Source organism: Symsagittifera roscoffensis, chromosome 5 (assembly GCF_963678635.1).
Source record: "Symsagittifera roscoffensis chromosome 5, txSymRosc1.1, whole genome shotgun sequence".
NCBI lineage: Eukaryota > Metazoa > Xenacoelomorpha > Acoela > Convolutidae > Symsagittifera > Symsagittifera roscoffensis.
The window spans coordinates 47,403,192-47,426,540 of NC_087066.1; the positions used below are offsets into that span (position 1 = coordinate 47,403,192).

The 23,349-nt window shown below is 36.4% G+C and overlaps 1 protein-coding gene across 1 annotated transcript; it reads right to left on the reverse strand.

Moving 5' to 3' along the window:
* Window positions 1–12,553: 12,553 nt before the first annotated feature.
* LOC134846128 (MFS-type transporter SLC18B1-like) lies at window positions 12,554–18,041 on the reverse strand. Its single transcript, XM_063863350.1, has 4 exons — window positions 17,479–18,041; window positions 15,222–15,429; window positions 13,848–14,405; window positions 12,554–13,413 (listed from the first exon to the last, which is right to left on the reverse strand). Exons 1-4 carry the CDS (start codon window positions 17,771–17,773, stop codon window positions 12,780–12,782), a joined length of 1,695 nt encoding a protein of 564 aa, XP_063719420.1. The 5' UTR covers window positions 17,774–18,041; the 3' UTR covers window positions 12,554–12,779.
* Window positions 18,042–23,349: the final 5,308 nt, after the last annotated feature.

Consider the following 23,349-nt stretch of genomic DNA (forward strand, 5'->3'; position numbering starts at 1 on the left):
GGAAAAAAGTCTAGTGCCCAATTGCAATAACTCTGCTTATTGCAATTGTAATGAAAGAATCAAAGACACTTCCATTTACAATAAAATTAGCTTACATCACAAGAAATTTAAGAAGTGTGGAAACTAAGCCGAAAAAACATTAGCAGACAACTGATAGGACGATTTCTTTGATACTATAAAAACTTTGGGTTTAAAAAACGGGTTTAAAAATATAGACTTAAATACGAAGTAATCGATTCGAGCTATAATAAAAAAAACAGACGTACCATTTGCTGTGCAAGTACGACAGAATATTTCGTCCACAGTTATTATGGCAAAAAGGACCGAAAAACATGTGAGATGACAAATAAACAAACTCTAGTACGCGGTTACAAAATATGCAAATAATCATTCATTGTTCAAACTAAGATGCTGAACAGTAGAAAAAATACAGACCAATTTTTCGCGATACAAGAACCAGCTATCTCCGAATCACGACTGATAAGGCTTCAATGGGCTGTCTCATTTGACCTCCTGCTAGCTCTTAGAGATTTCAAAAAATGACTTGAAAAAAATTCACCCTTCTCCTGCCGCTTTGCCCCTTTTGTGAGGTCGAAATAAAAAGATATCAAAATGACTGAAGTCACTACCTGTAAACTTGTGAGGTCAAAAAGAACTCTCCCTCCTTGTTGACGTTGTATGGGAATTTGACTGGTAGATTGACCTTTGCCTCTTGCGGCAACCAATCGGCTGAATCGATGGTGAAGCGAACTTCAGTCTTGGTATTGACCTTGTCTACGTTCTGACCTCCTGGTCCCGAGCTTCGCGAGTATGATATCTTCAATTTGTCTGCAAAAAAGTATCAATTGTGCAAAATTCAGAAACACGTGGTATTAATAATCCATTCTCCTGTACGTTGATGTTAAGCTTACTGGTTCAACAACCAATATAATGAAAAAAATACGATCAAATACCACCTTTTAAAAAAGTTAAGCATGAGTTTGCATAAATCTGATCTCAATAAACGTCACGTATGTTAAAAACAAAAAAAAACAAGGCATGACATAGGCTCGAAAGGAGTGTTCAGTTTTCACAGGTGATTGTAAGATTGACACAGTTTGCAATGAACTTATCAAGTAATCGAAAGTCAATTTGAGAAAATTTCAAGCGTGAACACATTTCAGGATTTTTCAAAAAAAGAAATTTATCAATCTCTTCACTTCGTACATTGACGTTTAATAAGGAAAACAGTTCACTAATTAATTAGTGTAAATGCGGTAGCCCAGTGGTGGGCCTAGGGAAGACGCTGATACTCTCCGTGTTGAAAATATTCCTATTTGGCAACGCATCCAACATTCAGTTTTTTTAACGACCACACAATTCCCTTGGTCCAACAGAGTGGATAAATCTCAAATTTCAAAAAAAAACGAATTCTTGCAACTGATTTTTGGAATTGCATGCAAAGCCAACGATGTTGCAATCTCGCATTTGATTTCATAGTAACACGGCGTTAAAAAATACTTAATGTCTGGACAAAGAAAAGTTTTTTTTTTTCAAACGAATCCTGTTAACGAAAAAAAATAATGTCCTGTCCTGACCTCCGCAATAAACAAAACTTTCCGCTTTAAGTGGCCGGCAATGTCAAAAAAATAGAGACTCACTCAGTGGAATCTGGAAACCATCATCACTTGAGAGCTTCCTATAGATACTAACGAGACTTCGTAATCGAAGGGAGCTCAGACTTCCAGACGAAAACAGGACTTTAACACACAATCTCCTTGTGCATTGCATAAAACCTGAAACAGTTACTCACATGAGATTTAGTAGGCATTCAAAAACGATTTCGCTATTCAGAATTAGATTTCGCACTGTTTTAATTCAGAACTAAGGAAAACGTAGAATCTATGATGACTTCAATTTAACAACGACAAAAACAATCACTTGCTTTACATATTATTCCAATGTCCAGAGAATTGGCCGAAATGCTCCATCTGTTTCGACCGAATCGACCAATTTTGCGTACGTATCGACTTTCTCGACCAAAAAAGTGCTTGACGATGCTCAACCCGTCCCAAAGTCAGATATGCTTTGACCATCTCGATCAAAAAGTGTGCGACTTAGTTCGCCCAAGTGAAATACGTTTTGACTGTCTCGGCCGAACTCGAGTATTTTTCGACTTTCAATTAACATATTTACTTCCAATTTGCTCCAAATGTTAGAAAAGTTTAATTTAAGTTATTTTCATAAAAGTTCCGTGGGACAACAGTGCTTGGTATGTTTCGACGGTGATCGACCAAATTAGGGCAAATGGTTTATGACATATTTATCTTCTACCTTTGCATTATTGACTCATTTTATATGTTAGCCAGATTTTTGACTGAGGCGAAGCTGCGAATTCGCCAACAAAAGCGAGAAAACGGCAAACAAGCTTTGAAAGCTCTAAAAGGGTCAACACAAAAAAAAATTGAAAAAACTAGCTAAAAATAGGATATATGCTGGAATCTAACCCAGGTCTCGAGATTAAGAGTCACACGTCCTAGCATGTGCACCATGATCGCTCAACAAAAGTTAAGCACAAGGGGCCAGCTACAGCTGGAGGCATGCGGTAGATAATCTTTTCAAATATACTGATGCAAAAAATACACCGTAGTTTTCAAAATAAGTCAGAACTGCCAAGCCCAGAGCTGATTCCTATCAGGAAAGGTAAAAACATCTCCGTCCGATGGATTTCTTAACTTCAGAACCCACACAAAAAAAAATCAGAAAGTTCGAAAAATGGTCAGATATTTCTTAAGTCCATAGTGGGTTCCTTGTCACAATCGGAAAAATTTCCTTGTACAGGGGATACCACTAGAGCTTATTCTTTCGACTGAGCCCTTAGCCCGAGAAATACAAAGTTTCCAAAAAACTCACATTTCAAAACATGGACTGTTTCTAAATCTAACATTGCTTTTCTGCAAAAGTAAGTCTTAGCCTCAACGCAGAGAAAAATACTAGCACCTTCTTTTCGATTGAACATTTTATCTCAGATTTCGCAGGGATGTTTTCGACAAATGCCTCCGAAACACGGTCGAAATAAAAAATGATAATAATTAATTTTCTACATTAGAACCTAGCCGCTGATACAGAAAAAGTGCCCACCACCTTCTTTTAGCATTCAACCCTCAACCTCGGATGAGTTTTTGAGGAAAGTCCATAAGTTTCTAGAAAACAGGCAAAATTTCAAAAACTACATCGTTTAAGGCGCTAAAATTTTTTCTTAAAAAATAGGGAGACACCGCTTGGACACAGAAAATTCCCAAAACCTGTTATTTGGATCAAACATTTAGCCTCACATTTGAGAAAAATACTAGCACCTTCTTTTCGATTGAACATTTTATCTCAGATTTCGCAGGGATGTTTTCGACAAATGCCTCCGAAACACGGTCGAAATAAAAAATGATAATAATTTAATTTTCTACATTAGAACATTAGAACCTCGCCGCTGATACAGAAAAAGTGCCCACCACCTTCTTTTAGCATTCAACCCTCAACCTCGGATGAGTTTTTGAGGAAAGTCGATAAGTTTCTAGAAAACAGGCAAAATTTCAAAAACTACATCTTTTAAGGCGTTAAAATGTTTTCTTGAAAAATAGGGAGACACCGCTTGGACACGGAAAATTCCCAAAACCTGTTATTTGGATCAAACATTTAGCCTCAGATTTGTTCGGGTAGTTTTTGAGAAAAGACAGCAAAATTGTTAAAATTTCCAAATGGGACTATTTCTATTGCCATAACATTTTTTTCTACAAACTAAGGCGCAGCCTTTGGTGCAGGGAGGATGCCTCACACCAGTTTTTCTATTGATTCTCAGATTTGGCAGGGTAGTTTACAAGAAAAAGAAGAAAAGTAGAAACCCTTCAGGCACACGAGAGCAGTCGGTATTTCCACAGGAACCTTTTTTAAAAAACGGTTGAGTAGTTCTCGAGAAAAGTGCAACTTTTCCAAAGCATCTCGATAATTCGTTACAAACCAAATCACATAAATTTTTACGGGTATTTCTATCTAACATGAACCAGCCACTAAAAAAAACAAATATATAAAACTATGCAGCAAAATTTTACCAGATAGTGCTGCAAGTGCCATCACAGAAATGAGCATTGTATTTGCGACTTAAGTTGGAAAAAAATAGAGTCCGTAAAAGGACACTGCGCTACGCTTGTGTAAATATTCGATCAAAAAATATTTACACAACATGATGTGAGATGACAATGACCCATTGCGCAGAGATCGCCCAAGGACTTTAAGGAGCGGTCAAATTTTTTCAGGTCCAAAAAACGTAAGAAAGTTGTTCACGGAAAAAAAAATTCTAGATCCCCAATAACCAGTACAATTGCTCTCGCGTGAGAAAGTTGTTTGCGGTAAATAAATTCTAGCTCACCAATAACAAGTACAATTGCTCTTGCGAATACAATGACTAATCAAACGAATATCAATTTACATACACAGGCGAAGCGGAGCTTTCATTACTTGCGATACAACATAACAAAACAGAAGTAGCGAAAACTCTTCAAATAATGAAAAAAAGCAAAGTCTACCAACCTCGGAAAGGATTTGAGCAATAATATTTAGATGCACAATCTGCAACGCCTAGAATTACCCTGAGAGCAACTCACACCATATACAAAATCTTAGAAAATTTTTGAAAAAAATCATAAACGTCATATCTCGCTAACTAAAAGAATTTGAGCAGTCAGATAATGAGGCAAGGTTTTCAACCCCTGACAGAATCATTACAGCACCCAACTACAGGATTGACGATTTCAATTTTTTGTGGAATTTTTTACATGTAAGATTTATGAAAAATTTAGAAAAAATCACAAGAATCTTTGTATCACGTAAACTTAAAAAATTTGGGTACTCATATTTGAAGGCCCGAGTTGCAAACCCTAGGGTAACCCTGACAGGTAAACCCTAGGGTAACCTTTTGGGTTTCTAACTTCAAACTTGACGAAAAAAATAATAACAAGTACAATTGCTTTCGCGAATACAATGACTAATCAAACGAATATCAATTTACATACAGAGGCGAAGTGGAGCTTTCATTACTTGCGATACAACTCGACATAACAAAATAGTGGTAGCAAAAAAATTTCAAATAATGAAGAAAGCAGTCTACCAAACTCTTCGTATGTCTCGATAGAAGTCCATTCTAGGCAAACAGACCCAGCAAAACATTTCAATAAAAAACACACAGGCGAAGTTGCACTTCGCATACTCGCAAAAATATGACCGATAACGCTACTGGGAAACACTGAATGAGTGAAACTTTGAGTCTACAAAAAATCTTGAGTGACGCACGCAAATTATGAGTCTCAATACTTGCTAAGTGACGCAAGCCACTTATGACGCATTAGCAGTACCAGTCAATTTGAAAGAAAAAAAAATTTACCAAATAATAAGCCTCAAAATATAGAGCGGACGCATTTTAGCTAGTATACGAAAAAGCTAATTAAAAACATCCGAACATGCCCAGTTTCGAACCCTCTTATTTAGTTGTTGGACTCCTTCCCTACCTCTACGCTACAGATCCATGATACCTTGTAGCTAAAAAGCTATTTGTAATCTAACAGTCTCTGTTAATATCCGTAGCATTGGCTGTACTTAATAGTTGGTTATTGATCGAAATGAACACATTCTGTCTCAACATTATTTGCGTCGCAACAATCTTTGCGACTTAGGTTGAAAAAAAAGAGAAATCATACTATAACACAAGCTTTGCTTGTGTAAATAAAAATGGAAAAAAACTTATGAATCGCAATCACAGCCGACAATCTTTGAGCAGACATCAGTTGCAGTTGAGCCGAAAAAAAATTGATTTTGTAAAAAGTTTCCAATTACCCCTGAAACTATAATGAATAACAATTGATCCTGTAATGAAAATTGCTTACAGCAAAAAACCGTGATGTGGCAACTAAGATAATAAAAATTGAGCAGACAAACGAAAGTCCGACAGGTCAATTTTTACCGGAAAAATCATCTCAAGCATACTGAAAAAACAAGGTTCGGCTGGGACTCGAACTTCAGACCTTGAAATATAAAGACAAACATGTTACCGCTAGGCCAAAAGGGGACGAACTAAGAAGAAAGTTGAAAAAATTCAAAAATGAAGCAAGTGAAAAAAGCAATTAAAATTTTAATGAGAAGATGCTTGAGGGGAAAAAGTCTAGTTCCCGAGTTTAACAACTTAAAATCGAGTGGAATTAACTGACAACTAGCGTGTAACGCACCTCCGGTGCTTCAAAAAGATTATTGGACGATAAAACTGCTTCTATATAAAATATAAGAAAACAAACAACGAAAGGAATTCAACCGTAAAAAGAGACGGGCGCATCCAACAATGCTTTTCATTTGAAAAATTTTACGAAAAAAAATTTCAACTGAAATATTTTTAAACTAAAAAGGTCAAATCTCTGAAACTATTAAGTTTCAACTAATGTGTTTCAGAAGGCTGACAGCATACAACTAAATTCACCATTTTTAACAATTTCAATGGCAAAATCACTGAATTCATGAATGAGACTCTTGTTAAAATTAGTTCTTTTTTGCTTTTTAGAAGACTTTTTTCTTAGTTTAACTGTTATTTTCTTTAGGAAACGAAAGAAAAATTTCAACAACTTGAACAATTCGAGCAAAAAAACTGGGGTGTAGGGCAAATTTGCAACTGCTGGTAGTAACCTGACTTCACCCCATCAATGCGTCGACAATTTTAAACTTGAAAAATCATGAAAAACGAATCATAATTCAAATCCAGGAGAAAAAAAATGCTTTGAGCAGTTATCTTCGGAGTCCATATAAAAACTTCCTGAGAGTCCCTCGAGAGCACCCTATTCTAATTTTGAGAATTTCAAACATTAAATTTTTTTTAAGATTAGGTTTTTGAAAAACTTTGAAAAATCATTAAAAAAAGACATATCTCGTAAACAAAGATTAAATAGGCAATCAAAACTTGAAGGCAAGATTTACAACCTCTGAAATTACCATGAGATAAACCCATTATAGGGTTGGGATGTGAAGATTTCCCTTTCAAACCAAGTTTTTTGAAGATTTTATAAGAGTTATTGAAAAAACGTCGCATCTTGGAAACCAAAATGATTTCATTAGTCACATTTGGATGGAAGACTTGCAATGCTTGAGAAAAACCTGACAGAACCTGACAATATAGAGTTGAGGCTATCAAGTTATAAGAAAAACTTGAACTTTTTTTTTAAAAAAAAACGTCATATCTTGGAAAGTAAAAGGATCTGAGCAGTCATACTTGAGGCAAAAAAAACCGCTGAGAGTACCCTGGCAGCATGCAAATACTGGGTTAATGTATTCAAATTTTGTCAAATTTGAAAATAATTTCATTGAAAAATGTTTTTTGAAAAAACTTTTTTGAGAAAATCATATAAAAACGTCAAATCTCGGAAACTAAAAGGATTTGAGCAGTCATATTTTGAGGAAAGATTTAAAGCCCCCGAGATTGCCCTGATAGCGCCCAATTTCAGTGTTGAGAATTTCAACTTTTGTCAAACTTTAACATAACTTTTTTGATTTTTTTAAATCTTAAAAAGACGTCAAATCTCGGAAACTAAAAGAAATTTGAGCAATAATATTTGAATGCACAATCTGCAACGCCTAGAATTAACCTGAGAGCAACACACACCATAGAGTTGAGAATTTCAGTTTTTATATAAAAGTTCTTAGAATAATTTTGAGAACAAAATCATAAAAAAACGTCATATCTCGCAAACTAAAAGAATTTGAGCAGTCAGATAATGAGGCAAGGTTTTCAACCCCTGAGAGAATCATTACAGCACCCAACTACAGGATTGACGATTTCAATTTTTTGTGGAATTTTTTACATGTAAGATTTATGAAAAATTTAGAAAAAATCACAAGAATCTTTGTATCACGTAAACTTAAAAAATTTGGGTACTCATATTTGAAGGCCCGAGTTGCAAACCCTAGGGTAATCCTGACAGGTAAACCCTAGGGTAACCTTTTGGGTTTCTAACTTCAAACTTGACGAAAAAAATAATAACAAGTACAATTGCTTTCGCGAATACAATGACTAATCAAACGAATATCAATTTACATACAGAGGCGTAGTGGAGCTTTCATTACTAGCGATACAACTCGACATAACAAAATAGTGGTAGCAAAAAAATTTCAAATAATGAAGAAAGCAGTCTACCAAACTCTTCGTATGTCTCGATAGAAGTCCATTCTAGGCAAACAGACCCAGCAAAACATTGGTCTGTGAAATGACCTAACAATGACCACGTTTATAGAACAAAAAATGAGACTTATAATTATGGCCCGTGAGATAGCTGCCTTTAATTGTAAATTAGAGTATAACAACAAGTGTAAGATATGATTGGCTTTTCGGCGATTAAGCGCACATTTTGGCGCCCATAAAGGAGGACATCAGTTCCCTATTAATCCGAGTTGTTCTAAATCATCCGATATTCAACAGACTCCTATTGAGAGTAAAAGCCCTAAAATCGAACAGAGCTAGAGTCAGATGGGAATCGATGAATTCTTTTGACCAGAACGGAGCCTTATCCCGAGCATGTGCTTATCTGACTCCCTCCGAAACTCATCCGAAAAAGTAAATTATTTCATCTTAGACAAGGATTTTTGTTTACAAGACGTTGGTTGCAAACAAAATACGACAAAGCACACAACCAGGTCAGGATAACAGCAAAGAATCATTCCTATGCGAAGAGCGCCGGTGACTATATTTCCCATCAGAACTAAAGTTGCAAACGCCCAAGCCAGAGTCAGATGCAGATGAATGACCGACAGCAGAAGTTCTGGTCCAGTGTGCGAATTGAATTTAGCTCAGATGTTCTGTCATTACGAGGCCAAACTGTGCACTGGATAGGCGCACAATTTTGTGTCTGTATGTTCAAAGAAAATTAAAGAACAAAAGAAGAACAAAGGGAGCGTCCTTGTTGCCGAATCCGCTTACAATTCACTAAATGCACAGTTTGACCGCGTAATGATTGGTGATCATCCTTTAGCATTTCCTTCCAGTGAAAATTCAATTAAAAAAAAAATTTAACGTTCTTAACTTTCACAAGCCGACGAAAGTTTCTAAGACATTTGGTAAATTTTCCTCATTTCTTTGGTACATAAATTCTAAAACATTCTCTGAAAACAACCTAACTATCAAGAGTGAAACTATGACACCCGAAAAGCATTTGCGTCAGAAATGCTTCATACTAAGTATTAAGCATAAGTATAACAGACTGCTCCGACTGAATGTTCTGACTTACCATCAATTAGTCTCGAATAGTTTCTGGTATATGAAATATTGACAAAAAACAAACTTTAGGCTGATCAAAGTGTTAAAACTAGGGTCGTTTATGGAATTAATAAGACCAATTAGCTTGCCTCAATTCAGTTTGGATCGATTATGAGTGCGGATAATTTGCCACGAATAAATAATTCCCGTATTGAAACAAACTATTATTCCAGCCAGCAAAGCCTTACTTTAGTCTAGTGCAAGCAAAGTTGCTTGGCAGTCCCAAGATTTTCGGATCGATTCCATATGAAATCAATTTTTATAAAATCGATCTGAATAAAAAACTACCCTGGGAATACATATTCAATACCAAGCAATCATAACGGCTCTAATCCTTTGAATGATATTGATGTTTTCCAGCAACCAGCAAAGGGATCAATTGAGCAATCTTCCCTCTATTGCCCCTCTATTTTTTCTGCCTCAAATAAAAAAAAGCTGTTTAGAATAATTAACGTAATGCTGAGAACAGTTTGCCGTATTCACGTACAAATTTATAGCACCAACCATGGAAACTTGCTTTCGTCGAGGCAGGGGTTGCCCAAACAAGAAATACCCTTCAGCCGGTCAATGCACTGCGTTCTATGAACACAACAACCATCTGCTTGCTTTCGATGACGTTTTTTGTAGCGTTTTACCGAGTTTGCTTAGGGGGACATAGTAGCTCAACTGGTCATTACAGGCAGAAGGCTGCGCAATTGATCTCATCAAAAGGCCTTTTCGATTGAATTTTTCGTTATTCAGAATCCCCTGACATAAAACATCGTTTACAATTAATTTGAATTTTATCTGATCGAGAAAAATACTGCAAAATTAAATACAGAGACGAACCGCAACTTCGCGCTACTTGCGATATAACAAACATAGTATGAAAAACTAACCGCCAGTAAATGAGACAAAAACCGAATGAGACATATCGCTTAGGGCTCGGATGAAACTCATTTTGAGGAATGACAAAAAATACAAAGTCCAACGGGAAAAATTATGGATAAAATTACTAAGCTGTAACTCAGCAGACACTATTCGAATAGGTGCTTGTACAGAATCAGAGTTTACAAATCTAGAACTAAAATAAAAATCAAATTTCGACACAGGCGAAGATGCCCTTCGAAAAAACCAGCTGGGAAAATGCAGAAGAGCTCTAAACAGGCAAAGCAAAGTGAAATAAGAAAAAGATTTGAAAAAGACTTTGAAAAAACCTTTAGACTAAGAGTATCATGTTCTCACATCTGCGCTACGACTGCTTGTAATTTTACTATCACTTGCTACCAATACAGCAGCTACACTTTATATCAAACTGCCAATGTTATGCAGCAAAAATTCGATCGAAAAAATTAAACTAATTAAATATTCCGGATTTGAATAACCGACCTGTTCATTAGGAGTCTCAGATCCTCCAATTTGCGCCATTGTCGCTTGGAAGTAAACTAGTGGCCCAACTAATGCTCGATCAACCTGTTCGAATATTTTTGATCATATATTGTACCGTTACGGAAATGCGTAAATTTCAATATTCAAAAAAGTGGGTTTTCCGCTAAAACCTAGTGTTTCTCTGCTTGAGTAGGGGATTAACTGCTTATTCAAAGGAGAAAAAAATTACTCACTCTTTTAATTGAAGTCTTTGTCTCAGATTTGGCTGGGAGTTAGTGAAAAAAAAGTGAAAAAAATTCCAAAAATCCACCAAAAATTCAAAAATTTTACTTTTCTTAAACCCATAAACTTTTCTCTACTAAAGCATGGGAATACACTCTGCTTCCGCATTTTAATTTTTAGATTGAATTTTATCGAGAATAGTGACGAAATAGCTTAAAAAACGGTAAACATTTGAAAAGGAATTTTTTCCAAGTCCATATCAGCTTTTCTACAAAAAAAACAGCGTAAAACAGATAACGCAGGAAAAATCTAAGCACCATGTTAACTTTAATGAACTATCAAACTAAGAATCAGCAGGTTTGTTTTTGAAAAAATATATCTTTCCAAAAACGGGCAAAATTTCAAAAACTGGACATTTTCTAAGGCCATAACTTTTTTCTCAGAACGCAAGACATAGCTGTTTGGTCAGGTAAGAATCGCAAAACAGATTTCCTTCTTTCGGTTAAACCCTTAATCTCCGATGTGGCAGGGTAGTTTTTGAGAAAAGTCAAAAAGTGTTAAAAATTAACAAATATGTAGAAAAAATGGGCTTGTTTGAGGTCATATGGTTTTTTTTACCGAATTTAGTAAGAACCCGCGTAAGAAGGGGAGATTCCCATAGTTTTTTTGATTGAAACCTTCATCTCAGATAGGTTCATTAAGTCTTTGAGAAAATGAAAAAAAAAATTCAAAACAAATAGGCCAAAAATCCCCTTACTGAAAACTTCCGAAAGCTATAAAAAAGAGGTTAAATGAAAAGAGACTAGCAAAATATGCAGGCACAAGAGACGGTTTTTCCATTGGTACCATTTTTTTTGTGAAAATCGTTTTAGTAGTTTCTGAGAAAAATTGAAATTTCTGCGATAAGTGCAAAAATTGAAAAAATTTTTTTTTTACATGTGCCATTAAATTGATTATGCCTAAATATGCTTAATACAGAGGCGAAGCTGCGCTTCGCAAACATTGCGAGAACACGATTAAAAAAGCAGCTCTATCAATTGAAATAAGAAAAAAAATAGAAATAAGGCTCGAATTAGTAAAACTTCGGCTTGGTGTCGGATTTGAAACTGCCACCTAGCAAAGTTGAGTCTCACGCACTAACCACTCAGCCACGGATGCTTAAAATCCCCAAGAACTAGCCACCAATAACGCAGCTACATAAGCTAATAAATTGCCAATTTGATGCAGCAAAAGTAGCATCAAATACAAAAAGACACAATTTTGCATGTAATAAGTTGGAAAGCATTAAGCCAGCCAAATCATGTATAAATTTCTGAAACCGAGCTTTTTTATCATTATACTGGTGTTTGAAAAAAATGACTTTTCCCAGTTCATTTGATGAATTAAAAATGAATTAGCTGTGTTAACTTTTAACTAATTAAATGTCAAAGCTCATACGATATTATACTGCTACCGCAGCATACCAATGCAAAAGTTCCACCAAAAATAATTTGCGAATTAGTTTGGAAAAAAAGAAAGTTCGTACTAATACACTTTGCTTCGCAAGTGTAAATGTGATTAAATCGAAATTTACCAAATAGGCCACCAAATGAGCACTTTTATTTGCGACTTAGGATTTAAAAAAAAATTTTCCGTAATAATACACAACGCTTCGCTTGTGTAAATCGAGGGGCATTTGAAATGCAAATCTACTTAAACTATGTCTGTTAGTTGGCAAGTCCGGTCCGCCGAGGAGGATCATGCGTGTATCCAGTGAGCAACGTTGTTCTAGTAATTCTAGGAAAAAAATTCTAGTATCTGCTTGCAATACACTTAATATCGCAAGTGAAACAATCATGTATAAATAGATTCAAAATATTCCAAAACAAACATTAAACTAAACAGCCACAGGCGTGAGTGAATAGAACTGATCTTCTAAGAGCGCATCATTATCGCCTGGAGAGGACTTTGATGACATATTGGACTGACAGTCAAGAGAGAAATCAACTTTAGTGGTTGACAGCCTCTCTTTCTGTATTAAATCAACAGCTTCAGCTTCATTCGCAGCTTCTACTGAAGACGCATTGGCACTATCTTCATCATCATCTTCGACATAATACATCTTCGTCATCATGTTCATTTTGAAAGCTACAAATATCGATCCAATGAGGAATACCAGCGTCGTCACTGAGATAACTAAACAGCTGTAATTGAATCCGAAGTTCTCAAAAACAGGCCCTGCTAGCACAGTTGATCCCGCGAAAGCACCGATTGCGAACAGATTGTTGCACCATGTTGCGACCATAAGCTTTGTCTGCTTGAGATTTTCGAAGCTGTAGTACTGGGCTATTTTTTCATATATGAGATATGAGGGCACAAAAGCGCCAGCTGAAAAGCACCCGGCCATGACGAATGATACCGATATAAACCAGATAGTCTGGAGTTGTGGAAATACTTCCGGCAAGTAGAGCACTCCAAACACAACCGAGAACCCAAACGCCGTCAGCAGTGTGATATGCATTCCGTAGCCCCTGGAAAAAAAACACGTAAAAAATACAGTGAGCACACTTTTAAAAATACAAAAGTTAAGTATTTGCTTATTGAAAAAAGATTTGCATCTCAACAAAACTTGCGAAGCGGTAACGAAGCCGACAATTTTTGAGCAACACCCGCTGAACCAAAAAAAAATGGCTCAACGGGTGTTTCGAAAGGGCATTCAGAAGTTTCAAAAAAGTCGGGCTACGGGAACTAAGCCGACAAAACGAAACAGACGGACGATAAGCCGAAAATCTCTAGTTAGCAAAAAAACAGGTACCGAGTTTTTCTTGTTAAGCAGGTGTGTTATCTCTAAATTTTTGAAATTTGAATTTATTACGAAGCAAGCTTCAATCGCAAGGGTAATAAAATACCCATGAAATATGGATAAGTTTTTGGACATAACTTGTCAACTCCAGCCGTATCTAACCTGTCTATTGCCACTCCATACAGCGGAACCATTCCCACATTCGACAACGAAAAAGTGAGAAACATAAGGCCGATTTGAATCTCGTCCAGTTTGAAGACCCTGTCTAGATAAAGCGGCAAACAAACGTCGAAAAACACCATCTGACCAGCGACAATGATTCCCAACATGCTGATAAGGACCAGGTTTGGTTTGATGATAAACTTAATGTAGGCCCACGGGTCAAAACTAGAACTGTTCGTGCTCGCTGGCTCCTCTAGCTGGCAATGATTTTCATTAGACGAATCCGATTTTATTGATGCTTCGGATTCCACTGATGATATCGATGACAAATGTGAGCGTTTTTTGGTTTCCACGTGATTTTGAGAGCGATGATGTTGACGAGATGTTAAGCATGCAGCAGTATTCTTGCTGAAGCTCATGTGAGGTGGGTTTGCGAGGAACACAGTTGACATTAGGCCACAGAAAACAACGAGTAGTCCCGCGACTAAGGGAGGCAAGAACATTCCGAAGTATTTGTAGAGTAAACTGCCAGCTGGAGGTCCTACGAGGCCTCCCAAGCTAAAACGTGGATTGATTTCACATAAAAAAATATCAAATTCAATTTAGAAAAAACGTGTTCATTTTTGATCTTTTCTAAGCGTCATTTCATTCTCAAATGTTCAAAACTGCCTGAGTACATAATTCATTATTCGCTTAAAAATTCTCAAAAACTTGCTAATGTTAAAACAGAAACTGTGAAACTCTTTGGCCTCAGACAAAAATCAATCGCTTTTAGAGTGATTAATGGAATTCGTTATTCAAGTTAGCAACACATTGGCAAAAAGTAAAACGAAATTTTTAGCATTGATTTAACTCAGTCCATCTCAAAAACCTTTTCTCTAAGTCTGCCATAAATATCACTCAAAACAAATCCGCAAAGCAGGTAGAATGATAATGAGTAGAAAGCAGTTCCCCCGACAAGGGCAGCAAAATTTAAACCGAAGCCAAATACAATAAAGCGGCGAAAAAACAACGAATTCTCAAAAAAGTTACTTTATTCTATTTCAAACATCAGGTAGCAAAGAATACGCTTCACTTTAGCACTAAAAGACCTAAAAAACAAGATCTTCTGCAAAAACCATCCAGAATTAATATTGAAACTCGAGTAATTTCAAGCAAGCGCTAATCATAAAAATACAAAAAAAAAACGAACAGAATATTTGCAAAAAAGCGCAGCCGGGACTTAGCCATAGCAACAAAGCGAATTTATTTAGATAAAGATAACAATTCGTTATCTTTATCTAAATTCTTTATCCTTATCTAAAATAAGTTTTGGAAACAATTCAATGATTTTGCAACACTCGTTTTTTTGGAACTGTTTTTTTTTTATTTTACCTGAGAAATGCTTCAACCAGAGACGTAATGGTTCCTGCATTTTCAAGAGATAGTGATGTGATGATAGGAATCAGAGTAGCCAATGCCATTGCATTGCCAACTCCAACCAAAATTTCCAAAAAAATGGATACAGTGAAGAATGTAGACCTTTCATGGATCCACTGCAGAGAGGCGGTTGCACAAGAACTAACACCCAGTATAAACATACCTAAAACCACACAAAATAACAACCGCTATCAAATACCAAAACGATAACACATAAGCCACGTAATTTGCCATGGTTTCACTTCTTCTGTCAGAGATTTATAATTTGCCTTAATTCTTGCACACAGGCGAAGCAGAGCTTTCCACAACTTGACAGCAAGTTAATAAAGTGTTTGAAGAAACGCAGGAAAACCTTAAAATAGGTAAGAAATCATTTACCAATGAGCGCAACTTAAATAATTAAATTTATGAAAGCCCAAGGCTAACAAATTGGGCGACTCATATATGACGAAAAACAATTAGTACAAAAGAATTAGAAACAAACGCACAATCGGAAAAAAAAACTAATTTTGAATCTTTCAAAACTTTGTTACTCTTGCGATGCAACAAAAACACTGCGTTACAAGAAAATGAATAGAAAACGAGAAAGAAAGCCTCTTTTCTGAAAAATTAAGTTGAAAAAAATTTGATTACTAGGCGGCAACTAGGCAAACAAATCCGGTTAACACCTGTTGAGCGGAAAAAAGGGCTGTCGTAATAAATATTTAGATAAAATATTTTAAACTTCAAAAATTGGTCTCAACCCATACTCTTAGAGATCTCTACTGAAATAAGGTATTAGTTGTATATGTACGGGAGAAACTATATTCCGTTCTTTAAAGAGAACTCATTATCAGATTTGTCTGAGTATTTTTCAAGAATTAGGGAAACTTCCAAAGAAAAACATTAAAAATTCAGGAAAATTGACTTTTCCTAAACCATACTTGCTGTTCTACAAAAAATTGCGTGCAACCATTTATGCAGGGGAGATCCTTACATCATTTTCTTCCAATTGAATCATTAACTTCAAAAATGTCGGAGCAGTATTTGAGAAAAGAAAATACGTTTTCAAAACCGATCGAAGTTTTAATAATTTACTTTTCCTAAGTCATTAGTTTTTCTGCAAAAAATATGGCGTGCCTGCTTCTACAGGGAAATTCTCTTAGGCTGTTTTTCTATTTGAACCTATAATCGCGGAGCCACTTATACAGGGAAGATCCGATAACCAGTTTTTTTTCGATTGAACCTCAGATTTGGCAGGGTAGTTTTAGAAAAACGAAGTTTTAAGTATCGCAAAAACTGTAATATTCAGAAAACCGACTTTTCCTAAAAACATTTAAATTTTCGTACATAAACTAGGGAGTCGCAGCTTCTGCACGAAAAGTTTCACGAACTTTTCCTTTGAATCAATTCTCAATCGTGGATTTGGCAGGGTAGTTTTTGAAAAAAAGCCAAAAAAATTCCAAAAAACTGTCCATTAAATAAACAGTTGACTTTACCTTTCCAAAATCGATAGCATTTTTTTCTAAATAAAAATGGCGTACCAGCGTATGCAGTGAAGACGTCCGAAACTTATTGTTTCATATAAACCATCGGGTAGTTTTGAGAACAGTCAAGAAGTTTCAAAAAACTGTAGAAGTTCAAAAGTTTGTCTTATCCGAAAACCTATAGCTTTTTCTACTTAAATTGGGGGTGCAGCCGCTTAGAAAGGGAGAATTGCCGCAACCTGTTTTCTCGATTGATTCCTCAAACCCCGATTTGGGAGCGAGTTTTTGAAAAAAAGGGAAATTCAAAAAATGACCAAAAAGTCAAAAAAATTGCCTTTTCTGAGGACAAAACAGAAGAGATTCCGCTACCTATTCTTTTCACTAGCAACTTTATTTCAGATTTGGCGTGGTAATCTTTTGGGAAAAAATGCAAGAAAATGAGTCAAACATTCCCCCCGCTGAAACTTTTGAGCTACGAAATCAGCAGACACAAAAAGTAATAGCCCAAAAAAGAGACTAGGAAAATAAGCAGACACAAAGTATTGAAAAAATGCATCAATTATACTAAATTTAGCTAACAGAGTATTACCTGCGAAAAAAGTGTAATTGCTTACACTGACCTAATTAGTGTGTCTGCCTTTACGGAAGTATCTGTCATGGTACATATTTCTAGAGACCTGCCTGTCATAGCTTGCATGAATAACAAACTATAGTCAAGAAAATTAATAAAGAAAATTTCAGCTCACCCGAAGTACAATAAAGCTTTTCTTTCCCCGGTCGTATTGTAAACATAATAACAAACGAAAATACAAAATTTGACACTTCCATTATACAAAAAGATAAACCAATTTCTAAAGTGGTTAAACCTCTTTTACTCGCTTGCAAAGAAAAATATGGCGAAGTAATAGTCTCTTCGATTCCCAGTAAAAAGTAGAATGCAAGGCCGCATGCAATTCCCAGAAAATTGAAAGTACGATTGTTTTCTTCAATGTTATTCTGTCGCTGAGAAGCTGGATTTGCTACGGCTTGTTCAGTCGGCATTCCAAAACTGATCGTACGTAACAAAGTAGACGATCGGTATCTTGTTTCCTGCAGTAAAATTTAAGTGAATTAATCAAAGAAGAGCATTTTGAAATTGGATTAAAACCTTTGCTCAATGGATTAAGAGAAAATAAACAGCAGATGCAATCAATATTTCAATACACAAAGAACTTGATGAATCGAGAAACAGTCTAATAGCTGAACTTGCATACTAAGATTTAAAGAACAGTTCAAATATTCGTCTGCCATCGAGTTTATAAACGCCAAAACTTCTGAAATGCAAGATATTACAATGTATAAGTTTTTACTCTTCGTAACACTTCGATTGAAACTAGCGATTGGTAAAGAACTCAGAGTGCACTTAGATTTTTAAGAATCTGGACTTCAATTTGCAAATATTTTAAGTGGTATAATTGAAAAAGGTTTTAAATTACAGCAGTTAACTGAACATACTTAAACGCAAACTCCTGCCTAAAATTAAAACACAAACTTAACGGTTGCTTGCTTTCAAAAACTTCAAAAAGCCTGCAAACCTTATTTAAAAATATTTATTTAGAATGTAGACAAAACTTATCATAGGCTGAGAGCTTTTTTTAAAAAATATTTACTGTAAATAACAAAAATGGACATTCGCACATTCGCAATAATACTGTTTTCAACGTATAATTTGGGCAATGTTTATCCAGAAATTGAACAAAATGTTCATGTAAACCGAGAGCAAATAATCTGAGCTATCAATCAAGAAACTGCCAATAGTCGTTTCAACAACTTGTCAATTTTTTTTTGTTCTGTACTGCCGGTTTTCACATTCTGCTTAATCTCTCTCAGGGACCTGTTATGGCAACAATAGTTTTGGAAAATTTCCATATTTTTCATTCAATTTTTGTTGATACCTCTCGCATCGCATGAATAATTCACACCGACGGGAGCACATGCAGCAGAAAATGGAAGTTAGCGTTTTCAGAAGCGTAGAAAATATGGAAAACTCCTAGAAAACAAATACTGAAACTTTCATAATTGGTTGTCCTATTTTTCTGATTTTTTAGAACAAATTCTGTGTACTGTTTTCCTAAAATAGTTTTAGAGATACACAACTAAACTTGCGTTTATTTTTGTCCACTAAGGTCTAACTTGTTTGCAAGCAACTACCAGTTTTTTTCTAGTCTGATGAGGCCAATACTTCATCTGAGGATATATTTTTTATAAATATTGTTCCCAACTGTCACTGACCTCATGATATACTTCAACTGCGCATCCTTTTTATAATCTTGAATATCCTTCGCTTTGACAATTTTCAGATTTTGACAAAAAAAATAGGGTCCGGCAATTAAGACGACAGCTGTAGAGACGACAACCGTTTTTGATGGTACTTTATGAAAAAAAGGTGGGAGTCAATTAAAAAGGACCCTTCCTTCATGCGACGGTAAAAGCACAGGTTGGATATGGCCGTACCAACGTTATATAAAACATCGGCAAAATTTTATGAATAAAAAAGTCGCTTTTAATGCATCCAAGAATTGTAAAATAAAATCTACCCTTCTCGATTATAGCAGAGATAAAATTGTCTATGTTTTTCGCACCCCCAGAGTCAGAGGATTGCACTCCTCAGAAGTGCAAGACTTATTTTTGTTCTGATAAAATTTATTGTGTCCGAGTATGATTCGTACCAATTTTCGCTTAGTTTTTTTTGCTATTTTCCTGACGGTTTTTGTAGAGCCTGGTGCTGCTCCTCCGGTACACGCAAAAATTTGTGGAACGAAGCTGCTGTGTTCCACATCCAGAATTTTTTGTAAGAGGTTTGGATGCTGAGCTGAAGTCAGAGATTATAGACCAAACAGCCAACACTCATAAGCTACTGACACTAGAGGTTTTGCATATTTGGAAGAAGAGGCCGAAGATCAACACACGTGATGAATTCCGGAGCCGGGATTTAACACTAAAATTTTAATCTATGTATAACATGGCTAAAAGTTAAAAAACTGGCATGTCAGAATCAAAAATATTCCCAAATCGAAATTTTATAACTGTGACATTCGACCAGAATGGCCAAAATGCAATTTATGCAGGATTCGAATTTTGAGCAGTAAGCCTTCCGAGCTGTTGATTTCGAAGGATTAGCCACGTTATTGGAACGTTTAGCCAAACGGTGAGGGCTAGAATATTCTAGTATTTTAAATTTTCAAAAATTCGAATGATGACGTCACATTTCTGAGAAATGCTGAAACGGCCATTTTAACAAAAAAGCGAGTGAAAAACAGAACAACTTTATCTGTGATTGCGAACAGAACGAAAATCGAGATTAAAGAAAAACGACAACGAACTACAATAGCAGAGAGCGTTCCAAGTTGCAACTATTGTGCTGCTACAATAGTTGCAAGGCCGTTGCCAACAACGGTGAAGGGTGAGAACCAGCCTTCCGGATTGGTGTGAAATTGAACTTAAGGAGCTTGATTCACTGGATTTAAGAATCCGGAAGGGTTTCGGGACTGGAACTTTTAGCCTTTTATATAAACTTTTAGCTTCTTGTCATGTCCTGAATTGAATTTAATTAACAACTGGATTCATTTTGATAAGGATGAGAAGCTAGGAGTCGGGGGAAAGGGTTGATCCATCTTCGATGGAGATGATGATTTTTATCTACTGAACAAAAGCAATAGTAATATGATAAGTAGTAGCCCTGTTTTTAGGAGTGACCTCGTGGTCTGGGGATACAGAGACCCAGCCATGAGCTCACTATTTTTGCATGTAATTCAGTTAATTTGAGCGTTCTGGTCGAAGCCGGAGAGCAGTAACGTTTTTGTCGACCCGATGTAAGAAAGACCACCGAAAAGTACTGGCTTGGTAGAGACGGTGAAAAACATGCAAAGCTCTGTTTAGACGCTAGCCAGTCGTCTTAAGACTTAGTTTTGTTATCCGTCGATATGTATCTTCCGGGCGAATGTTACATGTATGTTTTTATGGCGCTCCTGGGTGTTATTCTTTTTTAACATCATGACCGGCAGAACCGTTAACGAGCACTCCGCGCCGAGCGGATGCTCACATTAACGCCCTTATTAGGCCTAAACCGCCGGGGCGGAAGGGTAGTTCGGAACGCGGAGGCCTTCCGAATTGCCGTGAATAGTTTTTTAACCTAGTTAAGACCGAAAATTCACGAACCAGGAAGGGTGGGGGGAATCATTAACCCCTCATCCCCTGAGTGGTTTGTGACCAAAATCACTTAAAGATATAACCAAAACCAAACAAAAAGTAGTATAGTACCCAAGAAAAACAAAAAACATAAAAAATAACCGAAAAAACCAAAAACAGTAAAAAAGTAAAAAATCAGTAGAAATCATCCCCCCAGACAAGATGTGATTCAACCCCCCCGTTTGTTGTTGATAGATATATTGTTATTACAGGCATTTATATCAGTCAGGATCGTTACGATCAGTTTTGTAGCCCGTTTGTGAGGCTTGTACTGTAGGGTTATTTGAGCATTTAAGCACGTTAATGATAAATTGCGCTCAATCCGGAAGGGTCAGCTAATTTGCGCTCAATTCGGAAGGGTCTTGGGTGAAGACCGATCCGGCAAGCAGTTCAAGGAGCAACAAGAAGGGGCTCAACGACAACAACAATCGACTGTTGGGTATCGTTAACAAGTTTTGTATCCCTTTTGGTACAAAAAGTAAGATAGTAATCTGTGGGGGGCTCGACAGTGCTGCACTGTAGTGACCCTTCACCGAACTGCGAATATCCGAGTTAAGCACCTTAATTCGGATAATAAACAAACCCGGAGGGGTATAGTATTACTAATATTATTATTTATATAGCCTATATTAATAGTCTTATATCGGTTTTCAGTGAAAAACAACGAAAACAGACCGGTTTTTAGGGTCAAAATAGCGATATTTTGATCCCCCCACAAGTTGCGATTTTTGATATATCGATATTTTTTGAAACGGAAAAAAGCGCTAAGTTAGTGTGTTACATCGTAACTGCACTACTGTAATAAGTAGAACCGGTTAACTTTAGTTCGGAAGTGGTTGGAACTAGTTTGGTACCAAAAACCAAATTTTCCCATTTTTTGATAGTAAGAAGCACTATAAAATCAGAAAATTTTTTGAAATCTTTGAGTTAGGACAGTAAAAATAGTTGTTCGGACAACGTCCACTAGTGAATCTACGAGTTTTAAAACCCGCTACCCGAGAGCCTTCCGGGTTGCAGAGAAATCGAACATAACGTGTTTGATTTGGTGGATTCATCAATCCGGAGGGGTCCAGGTAGCATAGTTTTTCGCAAATTTTTTCTACAAAAGCGTTTTAGATCGGGTCTTTTACATTGAACTAGAAGAGTATAGGCCTTCTGAGCTCAGATCAATAATTTTTAGGTCGAAAGGACCAGATTTGCGGAAAAAGTTAGGCGGAACCTATAAGAGAGAAAATTTTTGAGTTTGGAAAAAAGACGTTTTGGTTAATAACTTTGGAACTACAGAGCATATCGAGTCAATCTTGGTACCATTAGATCAGAAATTAGCTAAACTTACTAGTAGGAAAGAGAATTACTCGAAAAAGCGAGCGAGAAAATTTTTTGAGATTGTTTTTAGCAAATTACACAAATCCGGAGGGGTACACCCTTCACGTTTTATAAATTTTTCTGAAAAACCCTTATTACCCTACCAAAAGTTGATAGCGATTGAACTAAGTAACTTAGGACAGTTCTAGACAAAAAGGGAGGGCTGAAGGCACAAGACAACCATAATAGAGTCGAAATTAGGCAAGTGATAAGACCCTTCACCGTTAGTGTGAATTGTCAAATAAGTGCCTTAACTTCAATCCGGAGGGGTCTAGGAAAGGAACCTATACCCTTCCCAGTTAATTCAAACAGCATAAAAGCAACGCAGAACGTATCCGGAGGGGTATAAGCTGAAATTAAGAAAACTACAAAAAGCTACTTTGACAGAGCTAAGGGTCCCAATCCGGAGGGGTCTATATTCTGACAGTCCGGAAGGGTCCTATTTGTGCCAATCCGGAGGGGTCTATATTCTGACAGTCCGGAAGGGTCCTATTTGTGCCAATCCGGAGGGGTATCATTTTATTAAGGACTTAGGTTAACGAAAGAAAGACTAAAAAGCGAGAGGTATTAGGTTATTAATACACAGGCTAGGTATCAGTGACTGCACTGGTAACTTGCCTCTCAAAAAGAACCAGACTAATACAAAACAGGTCCGAACTCGGATATTCGCGACACTAAGTCTAAATTAAAAAGAGCGTGACTCATTGGTGTGGATTGAAACATAATACGTTTTTGGGAAAAGTGACTGCCCTGAGGATTTTAGTAGGTCTAGCTCGGGCAGTCCGAAGGCAGATAGGTAATACAGTACTCGGTGGGTGCAATAGACGCCCACTTGAGAAAATTACTGCCTTCAAAGTTTTTTCTGTTTGGTGCAGCACCAAGCAGGGAAAGCTTTTTCTTTAAAAGACAGGTTCGACTATTGTACTGCGACCGACTAAGAGTACAAGACACATACGTTTTTTTTATATATACATTCATATTGTGTCAATATATATTTTTTGTTTTTGATTTTAAATCAACCTAAA

Excerpts from the sequence above, each read along its gene's own strand:
- LOC134846128 (XM_063863350.1), bottom strand. The coding sequence starts at position 17,773 with ATGCCGACTGAACAAGCCGTAGCAAATCCAGCTTCTCAGCGACAGAAT. Across the intron at positions 14,406-15,221 it reads CTGGTTGAAGCATTTCTCAG|CTTGGGAGGCCTCGTAGGAC; the intron begins GTAAAATAAAAA and ends TCCACGTTTTAG. Across the intron at positions 13,414-13,847 it reads TATGGAGTGGCAATAGACAG|GGGCTACGGAATGCATATCA; the intron begins GTTAGATACGGC and ends TTTTTTTTCCAG.